Genomic DNA, 21,661 nt, shown 5'->3' with positions numbered 1-21,661 from the left:
TTTAGCGTGTTCAAATCTCAGCAGATTTACCATTTTAACCTCGTCAAATAATTTATCTTTTATTATTATTATTGAGGCGAGTGTGACCTTTTGGAGGATACAAACCTGTGGCATGTTTTTTTTTGATGTGTTTTGCTTTAATTCTGACGTCTCTAGCAGTACTTGGGAATTGCAATAAAAAAAACATACAGGAGGAGGTAGGACAACTCCCAGTCAGGGCGTTAAACATTACATAATAATGTGTCATTCAGTCATGCGATCATGTTAGAAAGTTATGTCAGTCCATTCTTAAACAGAGGAAGTGATCTTTTGAGGTTTCCTGTGTTCACCCTGAGTAGACGGCGTCTGGAGCACGTCTGTGTCGGGTATGGATCTAAAAACGCTGTTTATCAGGATGTGAGCTTGCAGTCCTGGAAGTTTGTAGCACCAGAAAAAAAAAGGAGAAGTAGAAAAGAAACATGGTTCAGGGGTCTGTTTTCTTGGAGAACTATTAACAACCATTATCACTTTCACTCATGAGAATTTACAAATAACGGAGGTTTTCCCCTAATCCAAAACCCCCCAGTGAATCAGACAGCAGTTTTAAATGAATGGCTTTGAATAATAATCATTTTCTTTATTGATTTTGTTTTTCTCATTTAATAATTTTGTCTATAAAATGTCAGAAAGTAGTGGGGCATTACCATAGTAATTTCCCAAGTTGCTTGTTTTAACCAACCAACAGTCCAAAATAGGGCTGAAACTAACAATTATTTTCATCATCGATGATTCTGCAGATTATTTTCTTGATTCATTATTGGTTAATTTATAAAATGTGAAAACATTTCTCAGAGCCCACGGTGATGTCTTCAATTTACATGTTTTGTCCAACCAATAGTCCCAAAATCATAAGACTTTTAATTTACTGTCACATATATCAACGGAAAGCAGAAAATCCTTACATTTGAGAAGCTAATATAAGATAATAGAATTGGGGCTTTTTTGTTGATGTGTGTGGTCTTTGCCTCTGTATGCCATCAGCTAGTGACTGTTAACCGGGTTATGATTATGATTCCTCATGAGCTCTCTTAAATACTTTAGGAGCTTAGACGAACACTTAGGAACATTTATGCAGGACATTTATTCTTAATTTGAAGAAGAAATCTTAGCTCACTCTCAGTTTGCTGTATTTGATGCTGAAAGTTTGGGCTTTATAGATATTGGCCCAGATTTCTTTATTTTTTTTTATGAAGAAAAGCACAGGTGGAATTGATAACATTAATGATGGGTAACTGATATAAAAGGGGCACATGCCAGTAAGGCTGAATTAAGACTACCAGAATCCTGAAAATGGTGTACTCAATGCTGTTTTGCTATTATTAAGGATATTCTACCTCTCATTTTCTTGCTGTGACATAATAAAATGTGTGCTGTGAAAAGACATGGAAGAACACCGTGAGGTTATGTATTTGGCATGTTCGGTATTCGGTATTGTATATGTATAACGGCATCGTCATGCAGGAAGTGGATCTCAGAAAATATTGATTGGCAATCAAAGGAAACAAGAAACCAGAAAAAAAGATTCTTAAAGAAAAACTCCCTCACAGGAAACGGAGTTGTTTTGACAGCGAGGACATAATGAACTGTTGTAGCGCTCTAGTTTGTCCGAGCTCCCTCGCTGTTTATGCCCTTGTCTTATTTAATTTTGCTACCATGCAAGGATGTCCAGTCCGATATGGTTTATTGTGTTAGTAGTCTGTTAGGCCTTTTCATTATTAGCATGTCTGACTTACACTGGAGGCTGGAGCATGGCTGTAGTGAATGGGGATCAACTGCAGTTTGCTTGATGTAAAAATAGAGTAGAGACCATGGTCCTGTTTTCAGTCATGCTTTAACGTTATGTGTTTATACTTTAACACCAATTTACAAAATACCCTTATTTATGTTTTGCCCTTTTTCATTCATTATTTTTATTATCATTATATTGACACACACAACTTTAGAAATTGAGGTAGGCCACATTTCATAATTCATCAGTAGTCTCGCTTTGCCAGACCTTCCTCCACCGCGGCGCTGTGGAGGAAGGTCTGGTTAGTCCACACAGCATTCCGGGATGGGAGAAAAACGTGCTCTGGTTTATTGGCATTTCTTTAAACCGATCACAATCATCTTAGCCCATCTTAAGCCCAAGGCAACAGATATCCGGCCTGAATGAGTGAAATCCGGCGGAATTTCCGTCGGCAACGGAGCAATCCTGGAAGTGGAACGTCGTGGATATAGACTACCTGTGCAGTGACTTTGATCAAATCAATCAAGTTAAGACACCAGACATTCCATGGATCCAGCTGTTGAAGACAGCATTGTACAAAGAGGTAGTGCTGACATATTATAGTATGTAATTATATATTAAATTGTGATGATTGACAATAGTTTATCATTAGTCTGTAAAATAGTTTATAGGTCAATTAGAATAACTGTCAGGTGAGCTCCACTGTCTTGCACAATCTCAATATTCTCGCTCTACTTCAGGCCACATGGAATAGTGTTTGATTAGTCATTAGTTGAGGAGTTGAAGCATGTTCACAACATTATCTTAAGATCGTGTAGCTGCATGACCATTTTCCTTTGTCCTACAGGCTCTCTGACTGACACACCCTCTCGTGCACATATGTCTCCTTTTAAAGCATCACAAGTTTACATGTCTAAAAATACAACTCCTGTACGCACTTTGACTAAAGATGCATTATTCAATGCCTCTGCAGAGTAATTAAATCTTAATCAGGGACGGTCTCCTGTCCTCATGGAGGTGTGTGTGTGTGTGTGTGTGTGTGTGTGTGTGTGTGTGTGTGTGTGTGTGTGTGTGTGTGTTATGTGTGTGTGTGTGTGTGTGTGTGTGTGTGTGTGTGTGGTTGGTTGGTTATGTGTGTGTGTGGGTGGGTGGGTGGTTATGCGTGCACTGTCCCGCAGTCCACCGGAGGTTTTCAGGCTCTTATGGTGTGAGATGATTTCAAAAGTCTTTTTATTCAGCGTAGCGGGAAACCTCTATGCTAAATAAAAGCTGCAGAGGTTGGACGAGGTTAAACTTTGGTGCTTAGATGTTGCTCCCATTCAGTGATCGGTTCAGGTGACGTAAAGGTAATTTACTCGACCCAAACTGGATTCTCTCCCACTCGCCAACAGGCTGACAAGGACAATGCTGTCATGCTCACAGCAACTCTTACTTTCAGTTTTTTTTGTCTGTTGATTTTAAAAGCGCCTGGACGTTTTCATACTTTTTCCAGCTGAGGCGGTGGGAGATAACACTGGATACTACTGTTCATGTGTCATCACCGCAGCAACAGTAGTCTCCATTTTGGTCAATAATAGCTATGGTAATAATTTTAATCATTTCAGTTGGTCCTGCTTCAGTCGGTAGATGTCACAGTCAGGACTGAAAGGTATTGCTAAAATCAAAGCAGTGGCGATTATGAGTAGATTTTGAACCTCAATACTTATTTAGAACTAAATGAAATGTTTCAAATAAGGATCATGAACTGACAACTGTCTGGTCACATTTTTTATCTTGTTTGCCTTTTTTTTAGTTGGGTAGTTCCAGATAAAATATAATATTTGCCAATTTTGTGGCTGGGGACCTGCATGTCTTTTACCATATACTGTATGTCCCCTTGTTTTCTGTTATCTCTCATCTGTCAACTTAGTAATAAAGGCATAAAATGCACCAAAAAGTCCTTTTTATGTGTTCTTGCAGAGAAACCTTTAGACTATTCTATTTAGGCAAAAGCCTTGAAATTAATGTATGGCTGATTGTCTTTACACAACATTTAACAAAAGGTTTCATTAACTGATAGTCGGTTAAATCACTGTTGCCTGCTATTGAGTATATTTTTAAAAAGGTGATCATGAAATAGTTAAAAATGTCAGTCAATATTTATTTTAGCAAGCGGAGTTCATTCTTGTATTGATTGAGCAGTGATGTCACAGCGTGTGTTGTGCCTAATCATCTGAGTCATCATACTCCATCTGGACTGTGCTAGCCTGAAGGTTTGTAACATGCTCTATTAAAGCCCTGTTGTTTTGTTTCATTCACTGATGGATTATTAATTATTATATTATGGTATATTAATAGTGTTATAATTATTATTATATATTCTTAATTTAAAGAAGCCTTTTTGTAGTCTGTGCAATTTGATTTTGCTCTGCTCGCAGTGTTTCCTCCAGCCTCGTTCCTAGTGTGGCAGAAATGGTTTGACCCACGGGACCCACTACATGTGTAGCCTCCTGTCCTGTGCCTTCACTGTTTTGTGCTGACATGGTGCCCATGCTCGCACCTTAAACTAAACGGAAAAAGTGTTGACTCTGCTCCTTTTTTTTTTTTTTTCCAAGCCTTCGCTCTGCGGAATATCTGGTCTCTGGTGTAATCCTTAGTCGCTCTTGTCCTTATGAGAATGACCCTGAAGTTCAGCATGGCTGTTACTCATACAGCCACACGCACATGCACACACCAATACGCACACACCAATACACACACACACGCACACACCAATACACACACACACACACACACACACACACACCCCCATCACATCCTCACTCCAAGGTCTCCTCCTCAGCAAGGACAGACTGGGCAGGTTTACTGTGCAGTGATTCAGGCTTCAGCTGTTTTCCATTCATGACTCTGATTGTCTTGTAGAGCGTGGATGGGTAATAGTTCACTTTGTATGATAATGTGCAATACACACAATAAGCTAGATGTTCTGTATTATCAATTGATGCAAGGTGGTGTTCATGAACTAAAGTGTCCCATACCTATCTAAGATTCTGTTCTGATTCATCATCAGCGTGACGGGTGGAGACATTAAAGATATAATATTTAACATTTCTGCATTAAAATGTCAAACGTTTATACCTATGGTATATATTTTGTTGAGTTGTGTACTTACATTATCCCAAATGTTTCCAACAATGTTCAAACCCAGAGAAATCTGTCATTTGAATCAATGACACAGACTGTGTCGTTGGGTCGCCTGTCAATGGCGTCATAGAATTTTCGACCCCTCTAGTTTCTCTAACTAATGTCCAAACACAGGAAACGCCAGATGATCAGAGAGTAATTGTAAAGCATACAATGTCAAGGAATTATACTCAGTAGCAGTAATACAGCATTTGTTCTGCCACACAGCATCATTGTTTCAGTAATTACATGCCACTTTGCAACACAGTAATACAGTAGAGACCTAATATATTGATATAACTTACTTACTACAATGTGCTACATTGACAAGTAGCTAATGCTAATGCTTTGTGACTAAACCTTACCATAACAATATAAGGTTAAAACAGTGTTCAGCACGCTCATAAAGTTATTCTTAGTTTAGTTTTAGATTGTTTGACCACGGTTAACAGCGCTGGGCTGCGCCACGATTAAATTCACCACGTAATGTTAGTCACCTGGTCAGCTGCCACTACAAATAGAATCAAGAAAAAAATTATTTATTTTATTAGTATGACATGACATAAATAAATGTTGCTAAATGTAACGTGAATAAACTTTTCATAGATTAACTTGTCTGTGAACAGATACATTTTAATCGCCAATGGTGGTTAACATTGAGCTGTCCTATGTTGAAATAAAGAAAAGAATCACATCAATGTGTATCACATGCTTGAAAGCATGGCTGCAACTAACACATTTTTGCATTGTTGGTGAATAATTTTGGGTATAAATTAACATAAAATATTAAAAGAAAATGCCCATTAGAATTTCCCAGAGCTGGTGAAATCTTTATAGTCAGTTAACTATTATATGACAAAGAAAAAAGCATACAATCTTGAGCTGAAAAACAGTAAATTATTTCAGCTCTACTTGAAAATGGCAAATATACAAATCTTTGTTTCATTTGTAAATGAATTGTGAGGTTTGACCTTGTCTTGTGTTTTAAAGGCAGTATATATAGTATTTGCACAATAATATTCAGATGTAAATATACACAGTTTTCACTCACAGGACATTAGATATTAAGCACAGAGCAGTCACTTAGCTGGCTTTACTTTTCTATAATTTAAAGTTCATATTCTGAGCGTGTAGGAAATGCTGTAACCATATTCATTGTATCACCGTGTAGTGAAACTAGCAGCATGCTTTGCCACACAGGTTGAGAAGCAGCACTTTTACTCAACGGTGTTTCCCTCTATGTCTAAGGTGTGGGCGCTGGGCCCTTGCCAAACTGGATGAAGTGAGAACTGAGAGGGAAATCCGCTGAGAGAAAACACCACCTGGGACTGCTGAGGAGGACCTCTGTGTAGGTGAGGACTGACAGAGAGAGGGGCATTATTTCATGGCTAAATGCATGCTATACACAGGAGTTTCACTGGAGTCAGAAATTTAGAGAAAAGAATGAAGACCTGCTGGCCTTGGGTGCTTGGCTTTACGAGGTTGTGGTGCAGAGGATGACACTGAGTTGTAAATTTAACTTTTGACATGACTGCATACTGCTACTATTTCAATTACTGTATCTTTGTTTCTACGTAAACAAATCATATGAAATTGAGATATGAAAAAGGAGATATGATTCAAGCCGTAGGGCACATGTGCATACAGTATGGAAATGTGAACAGATTTGGTATTAAGGACACACTCATGCTGCTTCTAGGTTCACACGGTCGTCGGCAGCGTGGAGCTTCCTGACCCATGGAGAATTACTTCCAGGCCGAGGCCTTCAACCTGGACAAGGTGCTTGACGAGTTTGAGCAGAACGAAGGTGAGCTACTCTGTTTTATTGGATGTGGAGACGAGACGGGGACAAATAGTGAGTCATTATGCTTGAGAAAAGACGGATAGGACAAGGTGTAGCTGTGAAATTGAAGCTTCAGAGGAGCTGTGTTCAGGATGCCGTTATGTAGCCCATGAGTAAATCAACAAGGTGTCAGACAATCAGCCACCAGCCAATGAGTTTGAGTAACATTTACAGGTGATTGATTGGTGTGCTAAGAGGAAATAGGACTAATTGGATTATCAATTTCCCTTGGGTTTGTGTGAAACTGTAATTGGTGCAAGACAAGAATCTTTCCTTTTCTTCACAACTAATGCTCACAATAAAGGAAGAAATTGTGTTAGGGCCTGTTTTTGAAACTGTGCTTCCACAGACTTTATTTATGGTGAATGTAAAATAAACACTGCATTACTAAGCTGTGTATCTGTATGCTCCCAGCTCCACAGTACAAACGGTCTGCTTATTATAGAGAAAAGGCTGCTCTTTTTCTGGATTTAAAAATGCCAGTTCATCACACAGCATATTTTAATAGTACTGTGAGCTCAGTGTGTATTTCGGCTGTGAGTGATTATCTGTGTGTCTTATGCCAGAGATCCAGCTTGGCAGATTAACTCTTGTGTGAGTGAATATTTGTGTGTGCTTGAACCTGGTACAGCACATACTAAAACAGCTAAGCATGAATTCCAGTGGAGGCAGGAGAGCACTGACATGGCTATGTGAGAAAGTCTTTTTGAATAAATATTATCATTAAGAATTTCCGCTCGTATTACATAGCATTCATGTGCCAGCTCGACTGATGGCTCCCAGGTGTCATAGAGCCGCTTGGCCCACTTTCTCAGAATTTCCCAGGCCATCCACACACTAATTTCCCACTCCATGCCAACCTCATTTCTCAATTTGTCCCCTGGTTTGTTCCTGCCATTTTTAGCTCTTCCTATCACCTGGGAGTGTGTATCATTCTATTAGTTCTCTGTGGCAGTTCATTTGAGGCTTCCTGTCTTGCTATTGTAGGTTTATGATTTCTTTGCTGGTAGCCCATTCTTATTTTCAGTTTAATGTCTTCAACATGTCAAGAAACCTGCAAGTATGGCTGGGTATCGTTTCACAAAATTACAATGCCAGTACCAATACCAGTACCCTTTTAAAATGAGACCGATATCAATAGAGTTCTTAATTTGAAATAATCCTTCTGCATTGTATGCATTTAGTAGTGTGTGTGTGTGTGTGTGTGTGTGTGTGTGTGTGTGTGTGTGTAGTAAAGCCATACTATCGACCATTTTGTTGGCATCTTGGCACGCTGAACTGTCTAATTCACCGCGCTCGACTTCTCCACACCACAGACTGTATGGGTCGTAGCTGTTGTGGTAGTGGGCCAATAACACGTTGCATTAGATCAAAGAACACTTGTGGTAATTGGCTGAGAGCAAAACATACTAATAGTAATTTTTTCTTGATTTACAAAAAGGATCGAATACAGGTATCATTTTACTGGAGAAGTTTCATTACTACTTGGTACTGGATTATTCTGGTTGATGCCTCAAAGGTACCGATACCCAGCCCTACCTGCAAGCTATCCTAAAAAATGAGAGTAAAAGGTGACTTATGCAGTGGAGCAAAGCCATTATTGGATCAATAACTTGCACCTCTTCACATAAAGGCTAAGGTTTTATGACCATTAAGGCAACATGAGATCCATATAATCATCGTTTTCTTCTCCTCTTTCTCTGCCAGATGAGACAGACAATCCCATTCTCTCGGATGCCAAGTGGACCCAGATCCTGGCCCCGCCAGCCCACCTGCTCTCTCTGAACCCAGCCCTGGCCCACGCAGACCTCAGTCCCCAGGAGAGTCCACTGCCCTTCAAAACCCTCCCCGACTCCTCCTCCAGTGCCTCCCCGGGGGTCGACCCTAAAAGACATCCCGGCCCCGAACCTCCATCTTGGTTAGAGGAGCGGCCGGCAGACGTCCATAGCCCACCCCTCCCCCAGCCCAACATTGGCAAACTGGTGGGCACAGACGACCTCTCGCCGCCCCCTGTGACGGCCTGTACTGCTGTGGAGAATGGCTGCCCTTACAGCCCTGCAAGCCCACAACTGGATGGGCTCAGCAAGGATATAAATTCTCCTCCAGATAACCAGCCTGGTGCTTCTGACCAGGAGGCTAAACCTCATCAGGAGGAGAGATCCACCTCAGCAGGAGGAGGAGGAAGCTCCACTGTCAGTTCCACTCACTTTACCTTTGAGGTTGGATTAGGACACGAAGAAGAAACTGTGGAACCAACAACACAAAATGGGGAAGGTGTCAAAGAGGGGGCTAGTACAGCTGTTTTACAGGACAATGGTCAAGAAAAACAAACTGCAAACTTAAAAGAGGAGCAGGTAGAAAGTCTCTTGAATAGGGGGAGATATGTTCAGGTTGGTTGTGAAGTGGATGAGAATGGTGTATCTCCTCCTGACTGGGTCGGAGTGGAGGAGAAGGAGAGGAGATGTGGTCCAGAGGGACAGATAGACCAACTCTTCAGAATAATAAGCCTTCCCAATGGTTTGGAGCAGGAGAACAGTAACCATTCTAAACTTAAAGAGACAGAAGAGGAGGAGGAGGAGGAGGAGGAGGAGGGGGGGCTTTTCTCCCTCTCCTGTCCCCTCCAAAGAGGACTCTGTCACTGAGGAGAAAGAAATGGAGGAAAGCAAGCAAGAGAGCAGCGATGGAGGAGCAGTGGGGTCAGGTAGCATCCAACCAAAACTCAACAACAAACGGCTGCAGCCGGTCAGTGTTCCCTACGGAGGGGCACGACCAAAGCAGCCGGTCAGCCTCAAGCTCCAAATCCCACAGCCGCTGTCGGGCCAGGTACAAAATCAGCTCGGCCCGTCCGCCATCAGCAGGAACAAAAACCAGGAGAACCAGTGTCGGAGAGGCACACCCTCTGAAACTACACTAAGTGGGACTGATCAGAGTGCAGTCGGGGTGAACGGAGATGGTATTGTCCACACTCTTCCCCTAATGCCTTCAGAGAGCCCAGACAATGACCTCCAGGCAGGCCAACTGGGCACTCTGTGCAGGAAACCTGCCAGCTCCCTGGGGGAGGTTGCCCCTGTGTGGGTGCCTGACTCCCAGGCTCCTGTCTGTATGAAATGTGATGTCAAGTTCACCTTCACCAAGAGGAGGCACCACTGCAGGGCCTGTGGCAAGGTCAGTAGAGCGCTAGAACTGCTTTTATGTGAACATCTAAAATAAAACCCTGTATCACACTAAAAAACAATGATTATAGCAACCTGGCATTTCTTGTTTGGTGATTTATTGGTTGTGTATTTATAATACCATAATCCCATAATCCCATAATAGACTGAGGTGCAGCCACACTTATAAGAATTATCTTCTTAAATATAAAGCATCAACAGAAAAGGTTTTTTAAGGTTTTAAGGTAAGCCCCTCAAAAAAAAAGAGACTCAATTTTGCACAAATATTTAACAATCATCCAGAAATCAATCAGAAAAAGGAAGGGAAACATTTCCTAACCCTACAGTAGCCTGTATAGACTAATAGACCAGAATGAAGTGTATCCATGAGATATATTGTATTAAGAGTAAGGTACATGCCATTGGAAAAACTCTTGCCAAAAAGTAGGGTTGCACGATATTGACAAAATGTGATATTGCAATATCGATTATGAATATTGCGATTAATTTAGGTATTTTTAAACATATGTGAAATTACAAAAGTTATGGGAAAACGCATCAAAATAGATTAATAACAAATTAAACAAGTTTTCTTACAACACAAGGTTTATTTCAACTGTCACAGTCATATTGGACTGGTACAACCTGAATAAATAAATAAGGACCATGTCTACAGAACAGGACATGTTTTACTGGTTGGACAGTATATAATAAATAAATAAAGAGAACAGGACACAACTTTTCTTGCTCTTCTCTGATTCGTTCCGTTTTGATGTCTCTATCTATTTCTTCACTTACTTCACTCTGTTGAAATATGCACACACGTCACATGGTACGCTCCATAGGGTTTGTCACGTAGTGGACCCGTGCGCTGACGTGTACTAACATGTGCAAGTGGCACGGTAACTGGCCAATGAAACATGATCATTATAGCGTTTCACATGGGCTCTTAAATCAAACACAACTAAGCCAGACAGCCAACGAAATCCACAAAATAAACAAAATATTGTATACTTATGGCGACACTTTCGATATATTGCGATAAACGACATTGAGTCGATATATCTTGCACCCCTAGATATAATATTGCGCAACATGATATTGCGATAACGATATTGAGTCGATATATCTTGCACCCCTACCAAAAAGCTTGCTTGCTGTTATCATTATTTCTACAAAATGACATGGACACTAGGGCTGCAACTAATGGTTATTTTAATTATCCATTAATAATGTAATGTTTGACAGTCAAGCAGTTATGTTGCAGGACATCTTCCAGTTCAAATAAAATGTACATAAATAAAATGTATAAAACACTACTGCAAATAAAACAGGATAAACCGCGCAAAGACAAAAAAATCATGCGTTAAAATTGCGTTTTAAAATGCATTAGAGAGTCATATTCCAAACGGAGTATTGTTGAAGGAGCTGCTTTGCTGGGCTGTGTGGAGTAAGGAGGTAAAATAAATGAAGTGCCTTTTCGGCCTTTCTTTGCAGATCAACTCAAGTTGGTGTGCAGGTAGCTTTCTAGCATTATGGCCACCCACACACGCAGCAGGTTGTCCGCACAGTGCTTTAAAGGAAAGATGTGGTCGCTGACACTGCACTGGAAAATCACCAGACTGCTACTTAATTTCCCATGGTCGTAAAAAAAAAAACGCTCTCTGCCACTTGAGCAGGGAAGAGCTGGCACTGCAGTAGTACTGACACCAGCACTTACAACAATAGACGCAGCGGGATTCTCCGTGCACCCACCACCAGACTGGTAGATCCACAAACCAGTTTATGATGGTGCTGTGAGGCTCTGAATGTTGCTGGATAATGATGTGTAATGAGGTGCTAATCCATTGAATGTAAAGTGCCCTGTACACAGCTGCAGCTCGTTGAAGCCCTGGCAAAGGAACTCAATATCCATAAAATGGTACATTTGCTGCACACTTAATCACATCTTATTTTCAATTGTTCACCTTTTTAAAAAATCATCACAGTTGAAGTAAAATCATTTGTAGAAATGTGTTTCATCCAGCGTGCTCATCCTTTTGTAGGAATGTAGTACAAATAATATAATTTTCTTTGTGTTTTTGAGGTGTTCTGTGCGACGTGCTGCAGCCTGAAGTGCAGGCTCATGTACATGGACAGGAAGGAGGCTCGCGTCTGTGTCACCTGTCATTCTGCTCTGACGAGTGGTGAGTATCACTGCAAGTAGAAAATTAGTTCTTCCTACTTATGTTCTATTATATGTTTGCTCTGAATGTATACATGCAACTGAAGAGTCTGCTCCATTGAAGGACTTTAGTTTCATCATTTTAAGCTAAGCTTAACCTACAGTATGACTCTTTCTCCTGACAGAAATTAGATAAATTCAAAGAAAACCGTTGCAGCAGTATGATACTGTAATTGTTATTGCATACATGAAGAGTGTTAAACTGTATAAAGTATGGTAATGGGGCACAGCTGCTGTATAAATAAGCCTTTTCACAGCAGACATTTTGACATAGCAGAAAAATCACAGGTCTAATTAATATCGTTAATTACGACTGCATTTCATTCAGGTGAGCCCTCTGGCTTACTGGGCCACTTATTGGAACGGAGCCCTAGTTAACGAAACTGTACTTGACATACTATGACAACTGAAATTGTTTGCTGAGGAAAAAAGTTTTTAATCTTAAGAGACCTAAAAATGTATGGGAATACTATTAATATTCACCAATAACGGCGTTTAAAAAGCTATAGACTTTATATACTTTTATTAGCAGTAGTCATCTATCTCAAACAAGTAACACCTGTTTACATGTAGGAGTTGATGTACTGCTAAAAAGCTTTTCTCTAATGTATAGTTTTTAGACCACACACACACACACACACACACACACACACACACACACACACACACACACACACACACTTTCCTAACTTATACTAATGGTGTTTTCTGTCTCTGTCAGCTCAATCATGGGAGACAACAGCCACTGGAAGCAACCAGAGTCCGAACCCCAACAACCCAGCGGAGTACTGCTCCACCATCCCCCCTCTGCAGCAGGCCCAGGCCTCTGGAGTGCTCAGCTCCCCTCCTCCTACCGTCATGGTGCCCGTGGGAGTCCTGAAACAGGCTGGCAATGAGGGTACAACCTTTACCAAGAATAAAAATGCTCTTTGCACTTTTATTTTTCACCTTTTACCGTGACATTTTGTCTCCACTTCTTTTAAAGTGGAACTGTGTGAATGTGATCAGGGTGTTCCTGATAGAGGATGGATACCCGACCCGAGCCCGACGGGACCGGCCGGGTTTGGACAGATATTTAGAAATGATGTTCGGGTTCAGGTCGGGCTCGGTCACATCAGGGCGATAAGGCATTGAACATTTGCAATTTAAAACAGCTTATAACATGCGCTTGTTGCCCCGTGTGCGCTGATGCGCTCATCTGTTGATATTTCCGAATGCCTTCCTACAGTTGCTTAATAAAAGCGAGCTTTCCACACAAACAAACGTTCAATTAGTATGAGGAAAAAAAATTTGATTTTAACTGTGTTGGGCTCGGGTCGGGCTCGGACATAATTATCTTAATGCCTGTCGGGCTCGGGTCGGGTTCGGTTACTGCTCTGTCGGACGCGGGCCGGGCTCGGACAGAAAAATGCGGACCGATCCACAATCTAGTTCCTGAATAAGTATTTTCCTGAAAGTTTTTTTTGCTAGTCCTGATAAGGGTTTGCTTGCATACAGTTTTCATTTATGTAACCTTGTGGTGTTTCACTGTGGGTCTCTCACCTTTAGGGTCTCTGACACGGGAGCAGAGGAGGGTGTGGTTTTCTGATGGGTTGCTACCTAACGGAGACACATCAGAGTCCCCCAAACCTCCAACCTCCAGCCCAGCCCCCTCCCAGTCACTGGCCATCTCAGCTTATTCAAACAAATCCTCCACTTCTGAATCCTCAGAGGTAGGCTCAGCACAAAAAAACATTTCCCACAGCTAGTGCTATTAGGTGAGCGTGTTATGGTCATATTAGCTACTTCGCAGTAAGCTGAAGGAAGCCACATAGAACTCTTTCTGTGGGATTCTTGGTCATTTACTGGCTGGGTCACAGACTGCAATAAACAGTTCAAAGGAAACATTCCTTGCTTGCTTAATCAGAATTAGAAATCCTGGTCGACTGATGTGCTTAAAGGAAAATATGTTAAAGTTTGCCTCACAACAAATAACAGAACAGCAAGTTGAATGTGGTCGTTTCTGTGGTTGTGCTGCTTATACATTCATTGGACTTGAATGCCAAAAATGCCAACTTTTAGGATGATTTATGGCCTGTTAAACATAATGATTGTTGAAGCTTTTAAATGGCTTCATCTCAGATGGCCTGATGATGCTATGCAGACAGAACTTAAGGATTAAATCAGACTTTCACATGACTCCATGAAGGTCAAAATGGCATGAATGCATGAATTTTTAATTTACTGCATAAGGTTTAACTCTCAGTAAATTGACTTCTGTAGTTCACGAGTAACAATGGAAAAGTGGTGAACTGGGGCTCCTACTGTAGTTTGATAACAGTTTTCTTGGTTAAGCGCATTATAATGTATCAAATAAAAGTGAATTAAGCCAGTAGGAATATTAAAAGGGCACTCAATTCAATTTGACATGTCAAAATCAATTTACTAGTCACAGCGAGTACTACTGAACCTTTGAAAACAGTTGTATGCTGTCCATCTGTGGCTCTGGAGGAGCGTTATCAAATCTCAGAAAAGTGACATTGCTTAAGTAATTTTATTTTGGTATTGGCGACGAAAGGTTGGACTTGGAGACAGAAAGCTTGTGTTACAAAGTGTGTGAGTTTGAAAGAAGCACAATTTCTATCCAGTGTTCGTGAGACAATTTCACTTGTACAGGAACTAAAAGTCAGAATAATGTTGGCCTCTGCAGTATTAATCTTGTATTAATAGCATCCAGATGTACTTATAATCACAGCCATATAAAACCCTTTTGGATACTGCATCTCACTGTTATAAACTACATCTCACCCTACACCCCTACCCCTCCTCTCCACCCCCAGGCAGTCCATACCCCTGTCGCCCCGGTGGGCAGCCCCGTGGGTAGCTCCCTCAGTCTGATCCCGGAGGACGGGCTCCCTCCCATCCTCATCTCCACCGGAGTCAAAGGAGGTACGGGAGGCCACATCACAGGTGCTTGCCCTCATCCTCACCATTCTGCTGCCTCCTCATTGCTCCGTCAGCTGCTGTGTTTGTGCTTGTTAATTGGGTTTTACATGTGCTCTGTTTCATGGCTCACGTCTCAAACACTCATTGCCAACGGGGGAGGAGAGGATTTGTTCATGGGAATGCAGTGATGATGTTTTTAAATGACTCGGAGGGTCTCTAGCTGTTGTCCAAATCTGATCATTTCCTTCTCTAACCTCACGTGCGACTCCTTTATCATCCTCACTCTGCCATCTCCACCCCTCTCTCATCCTTCGTCCTTCCTGTTTGTTTATTTAACTTTACCTCGACTCCTCCCTCTGCCCTCTTCTCCTTCTTTTGCTCCACCTCACCTTAAGACTATGCAGTGGAGGAGAGGCCGTCAGAGATCGTCCTCATGCAGCAGCTGGAGGAGGGAGGCCCAGACCCCCTGGTCTTCGTGCTCAATGCGAATCTGCTCGCCATGGTCAAGCTAGTCAACTGTGAGTTACCCAGCCAGTGCCTTCCTACCATAGCGGTTTAGGGCATTCATTTTAAAAAATGCAGGTCAAAACATTATTCACATAAGGAACTTTTGGAGGAGCAGAAATTAGTGTGGGGGACCGGCTTGTAAATGATTGATTTCATGATGATCGAAGGAAAAGGAAAAATACACATTTGTACTGTATACATTTTTATTTGTGCATTATTAAGCTTTTGTCTGCGAATCATTGAGTAGCAAAATTCATGTTTTTAATTTTTTGTATGTCATGCATGTGGATATTTTTTTATAAACCCTTTTCTGGCATGGAATATGTAGCGAGGTATCCCTTTTCACAGTGAATTACCTAATAAATGTAATGATTTATTAGATAATTCTGCTGCCTATCGTATAATCTGCAACAATAAATTAGTTAAATTGGCACTCTTTATTCCTATTAGCTCTCATGCTGTATAGGCCTGCACGATTAATCGTTATAAAATTGTGATCTCGATTCACCCTGTTCACGATTTAATTTTTAAATAACTTCGATTTTCGAAAAAAAAATTCAGACTTATGTTAGAACCCTTACAAATATGTTGCTAGGTCCGAAATAGTAAGATTTCCATCATGACTTTTACATAAAAGTGTTTATTTACTCACTGTCACGTTTTTAATGTTTGAAAGGATCGTATGAAATGTTTATGGCTCTGATGTAACTTGGTAACTATCTCCTGTATGTCTGATATGACAGACTAGTTTTCTGTTCTTTTATCCCACAGATGTAAACAGGAAGTGTTGGTACTTGACAACAAAGGGCATGCATGCTGTTGGCCAGGCAGAGGTGGTCATTCTGCTCCAGTGTCTGCCTGATGAGAAGACCATCCCGAAAGACATCTTCACTCACTTTGTGCAGCTCTACCAGGAGGCCCTCAGTGGTAAGAACACAACCAACAGCTCCACCACCTCTTGGGGGAGTTAGCAACTCATTAGTAGTTCTGTCGACAGGTGAGTCTACCTGTCTCAGTCAAGTGCTGCCCAGTTAAAAATGAGCTTACTCTAAAGTAGTTTAATGTAAGGGGGAAATGTTCCAGCTCTACTTTTTGTTCCGTAGAGACGACAGAAGCACCTAGCCGTCCTCTTTTCGGAAATCAGGTCACTGTCTACTGCTGCTGAACTGTGTCTGTCTTTTTCATGAAAAATGGTCCAAACATTAGCGTCCTGCTGTCAGGTTGCCTCCCTCTAGGCGTAACACCTCACCAACGTTTTTAACTCCGCTAATGTCGGGTGATTTTGACGGCTCGCTCCCCTCAGGCTGTTTCCTTTTTTATATTCACAGCGGAGCAGTTTTGGGCTTGTGGAAGGGAGCCATATTGTGTGTGTCGTTCCTTATTAACTCGCCGTCAGTCAGGTCTCGGGAAGAAATGCTGGCTTCAGCAGGTCCCAGTGCTTTGTCATGCCATTATTACATTATGTGACATCTAAAGCCAGCGATCCCTCCTGCAGATAATTAGTAACATAAAACCTTTGTAGGTAATACGAGGCTGTAAAGCGAGCAGGCCTTGCTGTGTACAGACTGAGCAAGACCCCTTATCCACACAGACATCCCATGTATACAAGCCTCTTCATTTCATATTTACCTCCCTTTTCTGATGATGAGAACTCTGGTTTGTCTCTTTTCTTCCAATTCATCCTCTTCATTTTTATTCCTATCTCCTTAATGTCATTCCCTGCTTTTTATACTTTTCTGAAACTCCTATTATTACTCATTTTTTCCTCCCCTACTACCCTGCTGTGCCTCCCCCTCTCCTATTTCACCAACCCCTTATCCTGCTCACATCTCCTATATCACTTCTCTCTCCTCTCCTCCCCTCCCCTTCTTCCTCGTCTCCTAAAGGCAACGTGCTGAGCCACCTGAGTCACTCATTCTTCATGCAGAGCTTCCTGGGCAGTAAGGAGCACGGCGGCTTCCTCTACATCAGCCCCTCCTTCCAATCGCTGCAGGACCTGCTGCTGCCCAACCCTCCCTACCTCTTTGGCATCCTAATACAGAAGTGGGAAACGCCCTGGGCCAAGGTCTTCCCCATCCGCCTCATGCTGCGGCTGGGCGCAGAGTACCGATGTGAGTTAGGACTACTGGGGTTCACACTATACAGCAAAAGTGATAGGAGAATAAGTATAATTTAATGTTATCTAAAATGTTGACATGCAGTTAAATTCACATTTAGTTGACAATCTCACATCAAGGTCCATTTAATATTTGTTCTGGAGCTGTCCATCATATCACATGATCTTCATTAGCAGATCATTGTTTTCCAGTGGTCATGGCATTCTAGATGTTCATATTTCCATTCCATTTAGCGCAGAGGAGTGAATTAATCTAATTAATATCGTTAATTAAGTTTTTTTTCTGCTTGTTGCAGTTCCACCTCATCTCTGTGTATGACTTCTTTTTTTTAATTTAATTAAAGAAGACAAACATCTCAGATGTTTTATATTAGAAATAGTGAAGTTGATGAAATCAGAAACTGATCAACAACACTACAAATTTGAGTATTTGATGGCGTCTTTCTGTAGTGTGTGCTAAATAAATATTGATATAATGTGTGCAATATTGCACTTAACACAACATGATAAAACATGCTAATCTAATAAACTTGTATATCAGTGTTTCGACTGGCTGACCCAGCGCACAACCAGAAAACTTTGACTTGCAAGTTTGTCAGAGCCAACTCAAGACCAAAACAGGATATGTACGCTTGAATTGTGGGCTTCAACTGAAGTGAGTCAGAGACAAATATTTGTAGTAATTGTATATTTGTATAATGGGACCAGGTTAAATGTGGTGAAAGGGAGAGCAAAGAGCGTGGGTTTCCTCTAACGGTTTGATGGGTTATGGTATGGTCAAATATTAAGATCCAGCTTGATCTAGAGAGCTTAGTATGTCAGTTGTCATCGAACCAGCCTGCTCTCATATGTTTCTCACGGTTTCTCACATGAACCAGAAAGTCTTGTGAGGGGTTTTACTGGAAAGCCTCCTCTAACACCAAATCCCCTTCTCTCACAGCCAGACCTGCCAGCACGGAGCGCCGGCTGGCTCTGCTAAGCCTCTTGCCTGCTTCCACTGAGCTCGGATAGAATATATTAACAAAGCCACATACAGTTGAAGCTCTTGAACACAAAATGTAACCATCACCATGAAATGAATCCACCACACAAACCGTGTAGCTCTCTCATCTCTTACCTTAAGCAGTGACCAGCAGAAGTTTGGGTAGCTAGTCAGTATACGGATTCCCGCTGAACTGCAGATTAAGGCTGATATTGGTTTTTATTGCTAATGAGAGTTTGTGGCGAGATCTTATTTCCAGCTGTTTGCTGAGATAAGGCTAAAAATAGCCATCTAAGGAGCTTTGCTTGCTGGAAAAAAAGCAGCCTTATTTTTCACTTGTGGATTAGGAGCGTTCTCCTAACTACAGGCACGGTTCACTATATTTGATGTCAGTGTGGGGTCTCTTCAGTTCATTTGCATTTAAATCATAAAACACAGGAAATGCATGTTGTGCAGTTATTATTACCTGGAAACACCTACAAAACAAAGAATAGTCCCAGCACCAAGACTGATGAAATTAATTCATACATTTAAAATAATAACCAAAGAAGGAGAAATGGTGTAACGGCAACAAAGACCATAACAGTAAATCAAAACATAATTTTCTGTGACCATATTTCTGTAACTTGTTATAACCAAGGCTGAACCCAAAATGTTAAAATAATTTCACTGGCATCATTTTGCAGAGGAACTGGATATATTTCCATGACAACTGAATGAGACACTTGATGAATGAAAAGAAAGTAGCCTTGACATTAAAAATCATCGATCATGTTAGTAGGAATTCAGTTCTATTGTGGATCTATTAACAACTGAACATTTTGTTTTGCAGTTTATCCGTGTCCGCTATTCAGTGTTCGCTTCAGAAAACCCCTCTTCGGAGAGACCGGTCACACTATCATGAATCTGCTCGCAGTAAGTTGCTTTGTTTTTCTCTTCCTGTGCTCCTATTATTTATGTTCAAGGTCTGCTTTATGTTGTTGAAAAATAGCATTAGCCTTTTATACATTTTCCAAAATGTAGTGCATTGTATGTGTAGTCAAACAGGGATGTCACTTATGTTACCAAGTGTTTTCACTTATTGTACTTACATTGCAGACATATAATTTAAAAAAAAAATATAGTGTTCCTATCCTTCACTTTTTTCCGTCCCTGTCGTAGGACTTCCGTAACTACCAGTACACGCTACCGGTGGTAAAAGGTCTGGTTGTGGACATGGAGGTGAGAAAGACGAGCATTAAGATCCCCAGTAATCGTTATAATGAGGTGAGTGTCCTGCATCTGGTTATCACTATGACAACATCACATATCCGTTGAAAACAAGGTCCAAAAACCGAGATCCCTATCTGATTATTCTCTCCATAAACAAAAGTTTCCCAATAGATTTTCTAGAAAATTGCCTATATCATGATATAAATGTACTTATACTGCGATAGAGAATTTTAGCCGTATAGCCCACTGATTACACAGCTAACGAGTACTTAGACAATAAAACTGTAAATAAAAAAATAATGCCAAGTGCAATTTCCCAGAGCCCAACGAACATTATCGAGTGGTTAGTATTCATCCAACCAACAGTCCAAAACCCAAAGATATCTAATTTAATATAATGAATAACGAGACGAGATGTTTGAGACGGCTACTCAATCTCATGTTGTGAGTAATGACGAACGGGTAGAAACGGAGGCTTCTTTTAGCGTAATATTACAGGGGGATAGTTACTGTGCGGTTGTTACGTTTCTCTCACTTTTTTTTATGAGAAGCTACTAAAATACATGGAGCCGGAAAGAAGCACAAAATGCATCGATGTATAATGTGCATGCATGGTTACCAAATGATCTTGCATATATATGCTGCTTATTCCAATCGCTTACTTGACCATTCATGTTGATGATAAAATTGATTTAATTGTTATTTAGACTTTGAAAATATGCTAAAAACCACATGTATACTGTCATAAAGAAGTTTTAGTGTATTTGTCACATAGTCAGCATATCTTTACATTGTGCAGTGAAATGTTTTGTTGCCCTTTCAGAACAGTGCTTGAATAGCTTATATCAAAATAGCATATACAACATAACAAATATCTAAATGCAATATGTACAACAAATGATAGATGGATAGAAAATTGACAAATATGCTGCAAATATCAAAGGGATGCAGGGGACGGGTTGAGGTATTTGTCAACAGGGAACATCAAAGGTGTAGTCTATTAGGAACCCCACCAGAGTCTGATTGGAAGAGGCGTGAGGCCCTCCCTTCACGTGGTCTTGGTCTGGTGTTTTAGTTTGCAGTTTATAGAGTTTGATTGACAGCGTTAACACCAGCTAAAATTAAAGCATTCCAATTCAAACATTTCTGCATAAAAACAGTTTCTAGACATGGAGAGAAGAGAGCAGAGCTGTGTCTCATGTGGCACATTTGAGCTTTTTTTCCTCCCAAAATCATACATCGTTTTTCTAACCAAATGAAACCCTCCATCAGACTGACATCAGCGGAGGAGGCTCCTATTAAGCTCCCTGAACATCAACACACACACACACACACACACACACACACACACACACATGTTCATTCTGTGTAGGTGATGTGTGACAAACTCTTCAGGGTCCCTGCAGCTGAACATTAGGCGTGGGCTGCCGACTTGTTATAACGCCGCTGCCTCGAGGGTGTGAATGAATGTCCGACCAGAAGAAGTGATACACACAAAGCACAATTTGGCTGAGAAAGAAAGCTGGGGTGGAGAGAGCGGTGCTGGTTGTAGCGTTTGGCTGCTGATGCAGTAACAGATGGGAACCCAGTAATGTGAAGTGGGGACCGTTTCTCAACAGCTTGCAGGCAAGCCTTTTAGCACAGCAAGTGCACAAGTGGTTAAAGCCCTCCAGATTTTCTGTTTTATTCCTGTTTTGAGAAGAATGGCTTCAGAGAGCTGCAGGGGATTTAACTGACTTAATATGTGGGATCTTTCAACTATTGATACCC

General features: G+C 41.1%; 1 protein-coding gene across 1 annotated transcript in view; it reads left to right on the top strand.

Annotated features, from left to right (window-relative positions):
- The window catches only part of zfyve9a (zinc finger, FYVE domain containing 9a), a 30,730-nt gene that overhangs the window by 1,708 nt on the left and 7,361 nt on the right, over window positions 1–21,661 (top strand). The window contains 13 exon segments of the mRNA XM_078264381.1: window positions 6,179–6,282; window positions 6,630–6,737; window positions 8,481–9,367; window positions 9,369–9,938; window positions 12,012–12,111; window positions 12,871–13,047; window positions 13,698–13,861; window positions 14,969–15,098; window positions 15,470–15,592; window positions 16,353–16,508; window positions 17,468–17,692; window positions 19,512–19,594; window positions 19,841–19,945. Coding sequence (XP_078120507.1) covers window positions 6,668–6,737; window positions 8,481–9,367; window positions 9,369–9,938; window positions 12,012–12,111; window positions 12,871–13,047; window positions 13,698–13,861; window positions 14,969–15,098; window positions 15,470–15,592; window positions 16,353–16,508; window positions 17,468–17,692; window positions 19,512–19,594; window positions 19,841–19,945 — 2,790 coding nt within the window. The 5' untranslated portion in view covers window positions 6,179–6,282; window positions 6,630–6,667.

The sequence above is a fragment of the Sander vitreus genome, chromosome 12 (genome assembly GCF_031162955.1).
Source record: "Sander vitreus isolate 19-12246 chromosome 12, sanVit1, whole genome shotgun sequence".
NCBI classification, from domain to species: Eukaryota; Metazoa; Chordata; class Actinopteri; order Perciformes; family Percidae; genus Sander; species Sander vitreus.
The sequence above is the reverse complement of the archived record's forward strand: the minus strand, read 5'-3'. Positions and strand labels throughout refer to the sequence as shown.